Raw genomic sequence first — 16,355 nt, 5'->3', positions numbered from 1 at the left:
GAAGAGATAGTGTATATACTCATGTATAAGTCTAGAAATTTTAGTCAAAATAGTGACCACCTCAAACCTGAGTGGACCTATCCACAGGTCAATGTAACTATTGTACTTTAACTCGTGTGTGTGTGTGTGTGTGTGTGTGAACCATCCCCTGGTGAAAAGCAAGAGAGTAATCTGTCCCGGAAGCACTGACTTCCCTCTATTCTGTCATCAATCAAGCTTTTAATATGAGCGCAAACAGTTATGCCTCCTGGAATTTTGTAAGTTCTTTGGCATTGTTTTCCTTTGCTTCATCCTTTACATCCTTTGTTACATAGCCCTAAATTTTACCCTTGACTTATCCACAGCTCATATCAAAATCCATAATTTTGGCCCCCAAACCTGCCCTCAACTTATACATGAGCTCAACTTATAGTCAAGTATATACAGTAGGTCATTAAGAGTCTTTTAAATTCAGACAGCATATTTAGCTGTCAAATCTCTCCCAGCAGGTCATTCCACAGTCTAGGGGAGGCAAATGAAAAATTCCTCTGGATGACAGTTGCCAGTCTAGTTCTCGCCAGTTAAAATAGATATCCCCTAGAGGCCCTGAGTGTTTGGGGTGGATTATATGGAAGGAGAAAATCCTGTAAGTAACCTGGATCCAAACCATGTAGGTTTTTAAAGGTAATAACCAACACTATGTACTTTGCATGGAAACTAATTGGCAGCGAGTGGAGTGATTTTAATATTGGTGTGATATGCTCACTCCTAGATGTACCAGCAATCAATCTGGCTGCTGTATTTTAAACTAATTTAATTTTTCAAACTTGGTACAAAGGTAGCAAGTGCATTGCAAAACTCCAGCCTTGAGGTTTCCAGCGCATGCAGTACCTTTAGTTCTTCCAGTTCTAGGAAGGGATGTACTTGGTGTGTCAGCTGAAATAAGTCTGTCTGGGATGACATTTGGAGAGACGTATCTAGGAGTACTATCAAGCTGCATACACAGTTTTTCAAGGGGAGTGTTAACCCATACAAAACTGGTTGACACCTGTCTAGATATATTTCTGCAATAATAATGCATTAAATCATGATTCATAGGAAGGTTATTGCATTGATTCAGCTAATTTAAACAAAAATATCAGATCTACTTTTTTGTTTTATAGAGTTTCTTTCTTTTGTGTATATTTCTTACCCAGACAAGCAAATGGCTTCTATGAAGTTTCCCAATGATGCCTCATATAATTGCTTTTCACCATCAAGTATCAACAGAAGAGATATATTTGGTCAGACCTTATTGCACAGAGCAGCTATGGAAGATGACAGAGATAGCATATGTGCAGTGATAAAAGCTGGTGGAGATGTGAATATTCAGGACCATGCAGGTAAGCATAGTCTTCAGTGTAGCTTTGTATAGTAGGCTAAAAACACACAGACTGACAGTCATACACATGCACACACACAATAAGGGTTTTATTACATGGGACTCTTCTCCCACTAAAATAGCGCTATTTCCAAAAACACTGGGCTTTCTTTTCTATTGGGTCATTGTGGGATTGTGACCTTCATTCGCCCTAAAACTTTATCACAAGCATTTGGGATTGTGCACCCAGTACCACCCAGTACCTTCTCCAAAACAAGATCCCTGCCCCCTGGCACATATGTACACACACACACACACACACACACACACACACACACACACACACAAATACAGATGCCCGTTCCTTCAGATATATAAACAAAAAAAGTTTTAAACAGTTTTAAAAGGGCTTTTTTCTTTCATCTGCTAGCGATTAGTTAACTCTGAAGCTAGAAGAAAACAGCAAGAAAGAGTCTGTGGGTTAATGAAACAAATGTTTTCCCATTATATATTTTCAGGTGTGCGTGTCTGTGTGTGTGAAAGAGAGAGAGAGAGAGAGACTCTGGGGCTATGAGATTGGGGGACGGTGAGCAAACTGAGAATGGTGACAATATAGTAGATGGAAAGCAGGTCATTAATGGGCTTTTGTACTAATAAAAAGATACACTTTCCAAATAGTCTCCAAGTGGGAAAACAACAGAAGAGGGATGATGTCATGTGATAACCCCCAGCCAAAACCACTGTTTTCTTTATATTAATGTGATTTACCTGCCTTGTGTAATAAAATCCTGAACAAGCAAATGTTATCAAATTGGAACAAGATACTTTGTACAGCTTAAGCTTCAAAAATACACTATGCTATTGTGTTTAGAACTGGATTTGTGTTTATTTTTGGATCTGAGTTTTTAAAAAAGGGGGTTAAAATACAACTTAAATGATCACAGAGAAAATATTCTCTTACTTGTAGTTTTAGTTTTGGAATAAGTGGAACTGTCACAACTTGTGAAAAGTTAAAACATGCTCTGTCAAATTTAATGACAGCTGCACTGCTTACTTTTATACAGGTATTTCTTGGCCCAAATCTGATAAACTGTTTCACAAGCAATCTTTCACCAGCATAATGAACCAAGCAGCTTTATACAGCAATTACAGTACCCGGTGGGGGTGGTTGGAAGAGAGACTTTGAGCACACTACTGAAATATCAATTGTATCCTATACTTGCTCAGCCTGGGAGGGATAGGGAAAAGAAATAGCACAGAAGATGGCATAATGTACCCCAAACACATGCCATCTAAATACAAATGCAGTTAATAAACCTGTGATGAGAAGGGCATACCCACTACATGCAACAGACATATAACTATGCCACAGTGTCTCTTATCAGCTTTAGTAGCAGATCCAGCAACAATCACGGTACTCAAAATCTCTTTATGTCCATCCAGGAAAGGCTTCAGATCCTCTCCTGTTTCCCACCATTCTGGAACACAACACTCAAAGTGAAGAAAGGAGAGTCCATAAGTTACAATGGAAGGTTGCCTTTAGGGAGCACTGAGGCCTTTGATGAGGGTTCAAGGCTTATCTAGTAGGGGAAAAATTCATTTGCCCAGCAGTCAAAGGAAGTGGATAAGAAATGCAAAGGAAAGTGATAGCAGTAACTTTCAGTGCCTCACCATACTGGGCAGGGGATTAAAGTCCTGCCAGATAGAAGGGGGAATGCCTTCCACTCACTGTGTAGATGCCTGCAGTTGTGTGTGAGCAACTGAGAATATTCTTCCAGGACCTGATTCTATACAATCGACAATGTGAATCAGCAGAAAAAGAAAGCTATTAGCCATGCAATCACCCTTTCTGCCTGCTCCCTTAAAGTCTCATCTTTAAGTCACAACTCACTAAGGTGTGGGAAAAGGGAGCTTTATCTGCTGTTCACCAGGAACAGAGAAACTATACATGTGGAAACTGACTTTAATGCTCATTATACAGGGTGGAGGATATTCTGAAAAAGAAAGGCACATTTGTGTCACCCCAGCACTCCCTTCAATTGTGACTCAAGAGAGAGCAGGGTGTGTTGTCCTGTATGGCAACAGCTGTATGCTACAGACATTTTTATCTGTTGCATAACTGTCTGTCATGATGTTTATGAGGGCTTCATTGGGCCCATACAGACAGGCCAAAATAAAGCTGCTTTGGGTCACTTTGGAGGTATGCTGTTTAAATGATGCATGTGTCCGAAGAATCCGGAAGCCATGCCAAAGCCACGCTCCAGTCCTAAGGAAATTACCTTAAACCCACTGCAGTTGCCTAGTTCTATTGTAAACTGTAGCAAAGGCGGACACTGTTCCATTTGGAGAAAGTAAATAATTTTTTCTGTGCTACAGGTTGGACTCCACTACATAAAAGTAGTGTAGCTGGTTCTTTTGAGGCAACAAATGAACTTTTAAAAGCAGGAGCTGATGTTAACTGTAAAGGAAGTGAAAAAGTAACACCATTACATAATGCAGTTAAAGAGGGTCACTACAAGGTAATCATTTTTGTATTTGAAACGCATCACATTTTATATAGCTCTATGTATATACTGCATATTGTTCATTAATGGTTAAGAATATTTGACTAAATTGAAAGTGATGATGACTAATTCCCATCCCTGCAGTCTGTTCCTATGACTCCCATGTCAATCTGCAATCCCATACAAAAAAAATAAGCCTGGCACCTCTCAAAGGCAGAGGAGCCCATTTAGTCAGAACAAGAAAATTAGGAATATACTCATTTTCAGTGCTTTGAAACCCACAGCTATCTGTTTATTATACAGATAGCTGTGGATATTCACATATTTGTATAGACAGTTAATCATCTTAACTTCACATATGTTTGAATGTGTTTATTTATTTATTTATTTAAGTATTTATATCCCGCCCTTCAGCCCTAATGGCTCTCAGGGCGGCTTACAATATTATTTTTAATCAGACAGTTCCCTGCCCTCAGGCTTACAATCTAAAAGACATGAAACAAAAGGAGAAGGGAATGATGGAGGGAATGGGGATGAGGTCCAGTGGTTCTTCTCTCCCTCTAAGACCTGGACCAAGGCAGATGGATTGTAGGGAGGGCTCTTCCTTCTTCCAGGCTAGTCCTGATGGAACTGGACTTGCCTGGCGAACACCCCCTCAGGCCAGCAGATGGCAGTTGTGGAGGGCGGAGTCTCCTTCCTTCAGGATTAGTCCTGATGGAGCTATTTACCCTCCCTCTTCCAAAAACACACAGCCATCTTAATTCATGTGAAGCAAACAGATGGGCCACATGTACAATAATGCACATTTCTGCAGATTTTTGTAGATTCTCTAGTAAAAGCCATGAAGCCTTTTTCTGGGGAGGGAAGGAGATTTTTGGAGGAACACCTACAAAAAAGCCTTAATTTCTGTGAATTGTGTGTGGTCTGATTGCATTCTATTCAATTGGAATGAGGAGTACAGTTTTTTTCATGTAAACTAGCCCCAAGAAAAGCTTGAATTCCTGCAGCAGTTTCTCTGTATTAATGAGGATTAACAGAAATAATTGTAGCAGATGGGCTCAGTCCATGAAGATGATAAATGTGTTACTCATTAAGCTGCCATACATTTTTGTGCAGTTTTTGCATCAACCACTAAGATGACTTTCCCACCAGAAAGTGTTTGTCTCCCATAACCCCTTGTTACATACCTTGGTGTCTTCAGGTTGGGAAGCCCAGGAAAATCTCAGCTGCATTTACAGTGGGCCCTTGGTATCCACTGGGGTTTGGTTCCAGGACCCCCTGTGGATACCAAAATTCCTGGCTGTTCCAAGTTCTGTTAAATACCATGGCATAATAAAACCATGTCCCTTATATTAAATGGCAAAATCATGGTGATATATATATATATATATATATATATATGGATTATTTTTAAGCCATGGAAGTTGAATCCGTGGATAAAGAATCCATGTATATGGAGGGCCAGCTGTACCATATTAGGACTCTGAAGAGTCTAAATTTTTTTCCTATTTTTTGGCTATTTTTTGCAGTGGTAATGTGAAGGAGACAAGCTTCTAACAGCCTTTCATTTTATTGATGGTGTTTGATAAACCATGCAATTTGCAATACAGTCGCCCCTCCATTTTCATAGACTTGGAATCCGCGTCCCTTGCCTGTTCATGGGCAGCAGATGGAGAGGGACAAAATGGGGCATATGATGCCATTCAAGCCAATGGAGCTTGGATATCAGCAATTTCGTGGGTTTTTTGGGGGGGGGGGGTCTGGAATGGATCACCCGTGAAAATGGAGGGGCGATTGTACATGAGTGAAGGTGGAAGATGGACGTCAAAGTCTTCTGGAATAAAATCCTGTAGGGGTTAGAGCGGACCTGTACAACTTGGCAGTAGGAAGGGGCCAAAATTAACATAGGTTAACTTCTTTGGGCCGCAGATAGGTTTTAATGAAATATTAATTAATTAATTAATTAATTGTTAATTAATAATAATTAATATTAATTTCATCCATCTCCTCCTCTGCCCAACCCTTTTCTCAAGAGAAAGCCAAGCAGCGGAGGAACATTGCAAATGTTCACCCATCTCCATCCTCCACCCGGCCTTCTCCTCAGGAGAAATCCAAGCTGCAGAGGAGCCTTGTTGGGCAAGTATTTGCCCACCCTCCTTCCTCTGTTACCTGTCTTCCTTCGCAAGAGAAAGCCAAATGGTGGAGGAGCCTTGCTCAGCAAGCATTTGACCATCCTCCTCCTTCATTGCCTAGCCTTCTCCTCAGGAGAAGGCTGGGCTGAGCTGTAGAGGCGCCATTAAATTGTTCCACATCCTCGTGGGCCACCTGAAATCCTTTGGCGGACTGCATGCCGCCCCCCGGACTTTATGTTGTGCAGGTCTGAGCTAGAGACACTAACAAAATATCACTGAAGAATGCATATCTGGTGGGATGTTGGGCTGTGGTCAAAATAACAGGCATCCTGTGCAATGTAAAATCTGAGCATTAGGGTATGTGGCATTAGAGGCCTAGACATTCCCCTTTGTGAGTACACTTCAGTGTGTGTGTGTCTCCCACTGATCTTTTCTTCTAGATAATTTAATCCAGGTTTAAAACATGATGACTAAAGGTTTGCTGTTCTTTATTAGTTTATTATTATTATTATTATTATTATTAACCTTTATATATGAAGCACTGTAAATTTACACAGCGCTGTACATACAATTTTTTTAATTAGACGGTTCCCTGCCCTCAGGCTTACAATCTAAAAAGACATGACACAAAAGGAGAAGGGAGTGGTGGAGGGAAAGGGGATGAGGTCCAGCAGTTCCTCTCTACCTCCAAGGCCTGGACCAAGGCAGATGGACTGGAGGGTGGGCTTGGCTTCATAATGAATGGTTATTCTTCCATGGAAAATACATACTCTCAAGTAGGATAATACATATACAGTACGTAGCAATACAGGAAGTGGTTCGATAAACAGGCACCAAAAATTGTTAAAAATCCATTTCGTACCCCTTAGTCATTAAAAAAAACCCAAAATGACAATTTTAAAAATCATTAGGCAGTTTTATGAAATTTTAAGCGGTTATCTTTGAAAATAATTGTGTAGTAATGGTGGTGTATATTTTGAGTAATTTAATTGTTTTTGTAAAAATGTAAAACTAACTTGCTACTAACATGCTATTATTGAAAAAAGATATTTCAATAGTTTTCTCTTAATATGATTACTGTTAACAAATTACTTTCCATGCAACCATTACTGTTATCTAATTGGCTTTATCACCTTTCCAAGCTCCTATCTGTCCCTTCACTCACTTTCTTTAGTCATACCAGACAGAAGTATTAGCTGCCTGACAAAACGGGTGGTTCATTAGTTTCTCTTTAGAGTTCCTCTGCTGCACCATCTAGTGGAAAAAGGAAGAAATAAATGAATAATTGGATATTCTGTGTGTTTCAGGAAGGTTATCTAAACACTAAAGGCACCAGATCATGGGGCCATTCAGATTACCTTTTGTACCGAATTGTAACCTAGATTAAAAGTGGGAAGTTCCCATTGGCACGGGTTTTGAACACATCAGGATCAGGGTCTTGCACACCAGATCAAGGGCAAATCCCCTTTAGAGCGGATTTCCTCGTTGTTTTTTTATTTTATTTTTTTTGAAAACCCGTTTCTTCCCTGCTGCCAGCAAATGTGAACTTGGCCCCAGTCATGATCGGGTCAGGTTCAGTGGAGGGATTTAGGTCAGAGGGTGGGCAGTGGGTGGAACATGCCTCCCATCTCGCACCGGCTTTTTGCAAGCGGCTTTCTCTCTCTCTTTCTTTTTTGTAATTTTTATTTTTGACAGATTATGCGAATACTTGTGCTACAGGTTGATACATATTGATAGAATGTGTATGCTTGTCCTACATTTCCTTTTCGTTTGCTTGCTGCCTGCACGGCATGTCACTTTGCAAGTGACATTTTTTAAAAATTATTTTTGTGTGTGTGTGATAGAATATGCAAATGCTTGTGCTATATATGTTTCCCTTTCAATTTGGCAAATTGATACAATGTGTGAATGCTTGTGCTACATATGTGTGGGAAATGGAGGGAAAGCAGAGGCTGCCAAGGAGGAGAGAAGGAGGGATGGCATTCTGGGATGGCAAATGGAGGGAAAGTAGAGGATGCCAAGGAGGAGAGCAGGCGAGATGGCATTCTGGGATGGCAAACGGAGGGAAAGCAGAGGGTGCCAAGGAAGAGAGAAGGAGAAATTGCATTCTGAGATGGCAAACGGAGGAAAAGCAGAGGATGCCAAGGAGGAGAGAAGGAGAGATTGCATTCTGGGATGGCAAACGGAGGGAAAGCAGAGGATGCCAAAGAGGAGAGAAAGAGAGATGGCATTCTGGGATGGCAAACGGAGAGAAAGCAGAGGATGCAAAGGGGAGGGAATCTGAATGACCCAAAGGCACACAATACATGCACATACACACACAAGTTGACAGAATATGCGAACGCTGCTGTCAGGTTTTTTTTTTTTAAAAAAAGGAGGGAGGAAAGCACCCATTCCGTTGGCCAATAGTTGTAGAACATGTCACCTTTGATGAAAGTGGAAGTGAATTTGATTGACAACAAAGGAGGCTCCATTTTAAAGCAGTGCTGCAAATGTGAACTTCAGAGGGGCAAATTGCATCAATCAAGGTAAAGGGTAGTGGGATGTAACCATGGCTCCTGTCGGTCCAGTGTTAATGGATACTTTTCAACTTGTGCAGCCTGATGATGTGGACAGGATCCTTGGAGAGGTAAAAACCATCACATGTGTCTTGGACCCTTGTCGTTCTTGGCTTATTAAACAGGCCAGAGGGGGACTGGCTGAGTGGGTAAAGGAGGTAATCAATGCCTCCCTACAACAAGGCAGAATTCCATCCTGCCTAAAGGAGGCTGTTGTGAGGCCTCTGTAAAAAGGCATCCTTAGATCTCACAATAATGAATAACTATCGACCAATATCTAACCTACCATTTCTGGGCAAGGTTTTGGAATGTGTGGTGCCTTCCCAACTCCAGGGGTTTCTGGATGAAACAGATTATCTAGATCCATTTCAATCTCGTTTCAGACCTGGCTATGGAACAGAGGCAGCCTTGATTGCCTTGGTGGATGACCTACGCAGGGAACTGGACAGGGGGAGTGTGTCCCTATTGGTTCTCCTGGACCTCTCAGCGGCTTTTGATACCATCGATCATGGTATCCTTCTGGACCACCTCTCTGGGATGGGGCTTGGAGGTACTGTTCTACAGTGGCTCCGTTCCTTCCTGGAGGGGCGATCTCAGAAGGTGGCACTGGGGGACTCCTGTTCGACCCCCTGGTCATTGACCTGTGGGGTCCCTCAGGGTTCTGTGTTGTCCTCTATGCTGTTTAACATATACATGAAACCGCTGGGAGAGGTTGTTCGGAGTCTTGGGGTGTGGTGTCATCAATATGCAGATGACACTCAACTCCTTCCCACCTCAATCCAAGGAGACTGTCCTGCTCCTAAACCCGTGTCTGTCTTCAGTAATGGACTGGATGAGGGCAAACAAGTTGAAACTTAAATCAGACAAGACAGAGGTGCTCCTGGTCAGTTGGAAGGCAGATCAGGGAATAGAGATCCAACCTGTGTTAGATGGGGTCACACTCCCCCTGAAGACACAGGTTCGCAGTTTGGGGGTACTCTTGAACTCAGCTTTGAACCTGAAGGTCCAGATTTCTGCTGTGACCAGGAGTGCTTTTGCATATTTAAAACTTGTATGCCAGCTGCACCCGTTCCTTGAGAAGCCAGATTTGTCCACGGTGGTACATGCCTTGGTTACATCTTGTTTTGGACTACTGTAATGGGCTCTACATGGGGCTGCCTTTGAAAAGTATTCGGAAAATTCAGCTGGTTCAAAGAGCTGCTGCTAGGCTGTTAACAGGAGCAGATTACAGGGACCTTACAATGCCCCTGTTGAAACAGCTTCAATGGCTGCCAGTTTGTTTCCGGTCACAATTCAAAGTGCTGGTAATTACCTACAAAGCCCTACATGGCTCAGGTCCACAATATTTGGCAAACCGTTTCTCCTGGTATGAACTGGCCCGGACTCTGAGATCCTCTGGAGAAGCCCTTCACTCTGTCCCAACAGCATCACAAACACGGTTGGTGGGGACACGAGAGAGAGTCTTCTCGGTGGCTGCCCCTAGACGCTGGAACTCCCTGCCCAGGGAGATCAGAATGGCTCCCTCCTTGATGGCCTTCTGCCACCAGGTGAAGACCTACCTGTTCACACAGGCGTTTAGGGAATTACTATAAGGACAGGCTGGGATGTTGGACCAGTTTAAAAACCCCTTTCAATGTACTTTTTAAAAAAAATTATTATTATTGTACTGTTTTTTAATGCTTTGAAGCCGCTCTGAGTCCCAGTCTTGGGAAAAGAGCGGGATACAAACAAACAAACAAACAAACAAACAAAACATCTTTCCGGGGAGATTCAGTACTGGCTCAGCGAATCCGGACCAGATCTACCTAGGGCAAATGAGTTAGTGGGAATGGGGCCCATGTCTGATCTTGGAAGCTAAGCAAGGTCAGCCCTGGTTAGTACTTGGATGGGAGACTGACAACAAATACCAGGCACTGTAAGCTATATTTCAGAGGAAGAAAGCAGCGAAATCACCTCTGAATATTCCTTGCCTAAGAAAACCATATGAAATTCTTGGGATCACTATAGTTAACAGGCAACTTTAAGACACACACACACACACACAGTTTTTCCATAAAAAGTTGTGGGAGTTCTTATATTCTTGAAGCTGTTCTTGAACACTGGGGACTTTAATTTAATTTCAGATCTTTAGAAAAAATGTTTCCTTTCTCATCACAACCAGAATTCTTTCTTTTGGCTTCTTTGCATTTGGTCAATAATCTGGTCACACCTACCTGGGCTTTGAGCACTAGGGGAGGTTATGATTTTAGACATGTATTTAGATATTAGTAGAATATAGAACTGGACTAAATCCATTATCTGTTCCTCTCCTATGGAAGAATCACGTTTCCCATTAGGTACCAGATGTATACATTTCTAAAACAGTTTATTATCCCATTACCCATTCCAGTTTTGTACTGTCTTATTTGTGCTGTATGCTATATATATATTTATATATCACAATATAATGTAATTTGCCTACATTTATTTACAAGACTTATAATAGCAGCCACTTTTTTGTGCTCTTTTTAAATAGGAGCTTGAAAAAGTTTAAAAACAAAAACAAAACTAAGTTGTAATTCAAAAAGTAACTTTTCTAAACTGTGCTTTCAGGTGAAGTTGTAATCCTAGGCACATTTTCCTGGGAGAAAGTCCATTGACACCCATTGGGATTTATCTCTGAGTAGGCTCAGAGACTGATGTTTTACTTCCTTTCTGATATATAGAAAGACATATGGAAAAAATCCAAAAATGCATAAGAATGAACAAAGGGAACTGCAACATAACAATTTAGATTTACTGTATGAACTAGTCTATGCATAAGTGTATTATGCCAATTGTTGTGGATTTTTGCACATTCTTATGCATGCTTAATTGTCTTCACCCCCAGCCCAAATTCCTCTGACTGCATGTGGAGGAATGACATTCTACTCAAACCGAATGAGTATTTAAATTGTGTAGACAATCGCTATGGCCATTTAAGCTTATCTCTTAAAGATACACCTCCATGAAGCGTTGGTATGTTCCTCAAAGCTTTCTCCTGGGAAACACATTCCAACTCCAGAATTTCCACCAAAATCTAGTTTTAACTGGGAAAAGGGTTAGAAAGCTATAATTTTTACCCTATCATTGCCCTTCTGAATTTTTTGCCTGGGCAAAAGGCACAAGTAGAGACTTCAAGCTTTCAGAAGATGTCAGAATTAAGTGGTAGAACTGTAAAAATAGTAAGTAATAATAAATAAAAGCTTTGATCAAAAACAATGAAAATAGCAAAACATCTGCCATTCTTTTCTGCAGGGAAGATAACCTGGAAATTCATTATCAGATATATGATGGTGGTATAAATAACAAAAATTAGATATGTTAATTTTTAGAATGTTCAGTCTGAAAATTCATAATTAGTGTAACAGTTCTACCTATGGGCTTCCTTCATTAGCAATGTTTACTGTTTTGAATATCCTTTATTGAGTCTCTGAACCCTTCAACGTTGAGGCTGAGTATGTGAAGCTGTCACTGCCATTTAACTGAATGGGGAATTCCATGACTGAATTTCTCGTGCACATTGGAGTGTACAAAGAACTCTGTAATCAAACCCTAAATGCTAGATTCAGATTAGCGTCAGTTACAGGCTGATGTGTATGTCTGTGCACATAACCCTATCAAAATTTTATTTGCAAATAAATACATGACATATGCACAAATTAATGTTTATCCTGTTGTAGGACATTTTGTTCTATGATGGCTGGAGCCCTGAAAAGGTGTGATGCTCTGAGAACCTAGGAATGAGGTGAAACATTTTATTATATGACTGTACTTGACTTGTTTATATTACACTGATAACTTGGATGCATACTCATGCATAGTATGGGATTGGGCATTCATTTTGCAATCACAGGTATTGATGTGAGTTTTGCAAAGAATGAATATTGTGATAGAGAAATGGAAAACAATGTTGGATCAACATCTCAGACTGATCTTTACCTCTAGGTGGCAGAATTGTTGCTTTGGTATGGAGCTGATCCACTGTTTAAGAATGAGAGAGGAAAGAATGCTTTAGACAAATCTACTGACAAGCACATGAAGAAACTACTTGAACATTATATAGCTAAATCTAGTATACGCTCAGCATCAGGTAGGAAAGGGTTAACCTATTAACTCTTATTCACAAAACAGGAAGTACAAAAAAGACACATCTATATAGACATTGAAATTTCATGTCCTTATGTCTTGATGTTCTTGATGTGACATAGGCCTGTTACAGACTGCCAAAATAAAGCTGCTTCGGGTCTCTTTGGAGGTATGCTATTTAAATGATGCATGCATCCTAAGAATCCGGAAGCTGCACCAAAGCTGCACTCCAGTGCTTAGGAATGGAGTGTGGCTTTGGTGTGACCTCCGGACTCTTAGGACCCATGCGTCATTTAAATAGCATACCTCCAAAGAGACCCGAAGCAGCTTTATTTTGGCAGTCTGTAACAGGCCATAGTGACATGTACAGTACAGTACATAGTGCACATCCTCTTGCAAGCTATAACTGAAAGAATTAGTTTTTCTAAACACTCCTAGTATTTAAATTCTAGTAATGTATCCTTTGACAGCCAGTGTGGTATAGTGGACAATAATGCACTGCACTGTTATAGCACTATCATTGCACTTTAACTGCTATGGCTACCTCCTGTGGAATCCTGGGATTTGTAGTTGAAGGAGGGGCATAGAATTCTCAGCCAGAGAGCTCTTAGGCCTCATTAAACTACAAACCCCAGAATTCCACTGGAGGCAGCCACAGCACTTAAAGTATAATAACAGTGTTGTAAGAATGTTGTGTGGTATTCTGGAGACCAGTGTTCCAATCCTTGCTTGGCCATGGAAACTCAGTTGGTGATCTTAGGCAAGTCACACTCTCTCAGCTCCAAAAATGAGACAACGGCAAGCCCCACCCAAACAAATCTTGCCAAGAAAACCCTGTGATAGGGTCACTTAGGGTCACCATAAGTTGGAAATGACTTGAAGGCATGCAATAACAACTATGCATTCTTTAAATTTTATTCCTCTGTGTTGTGACAAACAAGTATCAAGTGTTGTTATCTAGTAGCCCTTCAGATATGGAGAAAAATGCCTATTTAATTTTAAACATCCCTCCCAATTGGGGTAAATCAAGAATGTGACTTTAGATTTATAGTGATAGTCTGAACAATCCCAGGTGCAAAATTGGTAGATAAATGTTGCATGACATGTAAGTTCTGAAACTAGGTGTTTCTGTCTTCTACTGAAGGTGTTTCAGTCAATTATCCCATCATGAAATAGCGGCTGTTTATATCATTTTGATGTGCACAGTTTTGCTGTACGTGCTAAAATAAATTTCTCTGCCATGGAGCCTTCCAGATGTGTTGGACTACAGAGCTCACCATTCCCAGTCAGAATGATCATGGATGACTATGCCTGTTGTAGTCCAACAGATTCGGAGGGCTCTAGGTTCGGAAGGAGTATGCTAATGTCTAACAGATTTGGTTCTTATCTCTTTGAAAGTTCATAAATGAATTGCCTAAAAATAATGCTCAGGCAAAACATTGCATTTGCATTCAACAAAATACCTAAGTTGAGCTTCCATAGGTATGACATGATGAGGTTTCTTATCAAATCCCATAGCTTCAGAGATCCTTTTTTGTAATGGGTATCAATATGAAACAGTTGCAGTGGGAGTCAGGCAGCAAATACATAACAGCACTATTTGTAGAAAGAGGAAAGGCCATTGCAGTGGGTTGCAGACTATTGGCTTATTTTCAACCAGACTAGAAGCCAGCCAAAGACCTCAGCCACATCCCCAAAGCTGGGAAAGCAGTACCTTCCTCTAAGAAACTAGAGAAGAGGAGAGGAGAAAAAAATGTTCTCTTCCTCACCTCAGCAATCACTTCACACTGACCAGGACTACAAAAAGGAAAGTGCAGGAAGCACATGCATAGCCTGTCCTAGATTTCAGTTTACGTGTGCCAGTTTACAAATGCTTATGTCATATAAAACGTATCAGTATTTGATGTACCACAATGCCCAGTTTACGTGTCTGTGTGTCTGTGTGTGGGTCTTCCTTGTAAGTGTTCCACTGACTTCCATCCCAAATCCACTGAGGAATAAGCACTCACTGAATTCAGTGGGGTTTTCACTTGGAGAATATGCATCATTAAATTGGATTGGTATTCCAGCTCTATGGCTTTTCAGACCTCCCCTTCCCAGGTTCTGCACAAAAACCAGGACAGGTTTTGAGCCCTGCTCCTATATTCTTACCCGGACACACTTTACATCTATTTCGCTCCCCCCCCAACCTTTACTCATCTATTCTACTCCATTCTCTTGCCTGTCTTCTTCTTTCCCATGGAATGACTGCCAAAGAACTATCATTCCAAGTTTGGAGATGTCCATGGAGGAAAGGGGGGAATATGGGGGCAGGAGAGAGGAGGTGGAGAGAATGAGCAACTGAGCAAGGAGGTTACAGTGGGAAGGACTAAGGGGGTGTTCCCACTTGGCAGATAAAACAGATTATATTGGCGCAATTCTGATTTGGATTATGTTCCAGGAATAATTCAAATTTTTTCCATCGTTTCTATAACCAAAAGGGGCAAATTACCTCGATTCATTTAGACCCTGTTTTCGTTCCCATTTATTTTAAATATGTTTGAAATATTTATTTACTAAAGTTTAGATTTTATCTTCATAAAAGCTTGTCTACAGTTTTGAATCACATCCACGTTACCATCATTACTGCACAGTAGTTTAAAACAGAGATCTTTTAAAAGGGTCTGCTTCAGATTAGGGACCCACTGTCACATAACTATTTTGGTGGCAGTTATAAGAGGGTCACAGCAATTGCACGGTTTTCATAGGTTAAACGCTGGTTAAACCCCTGATTTTCCCCATGTGATGAAGTCCATAGAGAATTTAAATGGAGGAGCAATTGAATGCTTTCAGGCAGGGTTTGAGTTACATTCACTCTGGCTGGATTTGCCTAATATCTCTGTTAAAGCATTGGACATGCTATTCCGCTTGCCCATGTTTTAAACTACCACGTCTGTTCATTCATAACTTTATTAATATACTTAAAAAAAATGAACATATTTTCTAAGTGCTAAACTGCTCTGGAAATACAGGGCAGGGGCACTCTTAGTCTGTAATGTGCTGAGAGATCATCCAGTCAGTGATGTGCATAACTTTGAAATGTAAGCTCTGAAGAGAAAATTCATTTGGCTTTCCCACAGTACCATTTCTGTTTAGGATCTAAAACCATGCTGTATTCACCCAGCCTCAAAGACTAGACATGTATTATTGTATTACATGTATTATTATTGTTATTATTATTATTATTATTATTATTAACACATATTTTATATTACATCATAAGAATACAGTACCTGGATATAACAGTTATATATAAGAGCAGTTACATAGTGCCTTAGTACAGGAAGGCATCAGGTTGTTTGATTTCCTTAACTGATGTATAACTTTATTTGTGCATAGTTGTTCACGTACATGTCATTAAAGAAAAAGGTTCAAATCTCCTCTTTCACATTTATTTTCAGCTGAAAGACTTGCAGTAGATCCAGTTAGTGGCAAAAATAGAGTTAAGAAAAGCCAAAGCCAACGTAAGGTAAAACTAACAATGATACCTTGGAATAGATTAAGTGTTTAAAGCTATTTTGGTGGAAACTGAAAATGCACAGAATTTTCAAAGCATGTTTCAGAGCCCACATCATAATAATTGATTTATAACTCATACTATCAGATCCATTTACTGCTAAGTGGAAATTATTATTATTATTATTATTATTATTATTATTATTATTATTATTATTAT

The 16,355-nt window shown here is 40.4% G+C and overlaps 1 protein-coding gene across 3 annotated transcripts in view; it reads left to right on the top strand.

Annotated features, from left to right (window-relative positions):
• The window catches only part of ANKRD31 (ankyrin repeat domain 31), a 75,519-nt gene that overhangs the window by 31,755 nt on the left and 27,409 nt on the right, over window positions 1-16,355 (top strand). For all 3 annotated transcript variants that reach the window (XM_042452770.1, XM_042452769.1, XM_042452771.1), the window contains 4 exons: window positions 1,176-1,361; window positions 3,716-3,858; window positions 12,500-12,644; window positions 16,081-16,148. In XM_042452770.1, the coding sequence (XP_042308704.1) occupies window positions 1,176-1,361; window positions 3,716-3,858; window positions 12,500-12,644; window positions 16,081-16,148 (542 nt within the window). The remainder of the gene's footprint in view (window positions 1-1,175; window positions 1,362-3,715; window positions 3,859-12,499; window positions 12,645-16,080; window positions 16,149-16,355) is intronic.

Source organism: Sceloporus undulatus, chromosome 2, assembly GCF_019175285.1.
Source record: "Sceloporus undulatus isolate JIND9_A2432 ecotype Alabama chromosome 2, SceUnd_v1.1, whole genome shotgun sequence".
Taxonomy (NCBI): domain Eukaryota; kingdom Metazoa; phylum Chordata; class Lepidosauria; order Squamata; family Phrynosomatidae; genus Sceloporus; species Sceloporus undulatus.
Note: the sequence above shows the minus strand (reverse complement) of the source record. Positions and strands in the feature narration are given on the sequence as shown.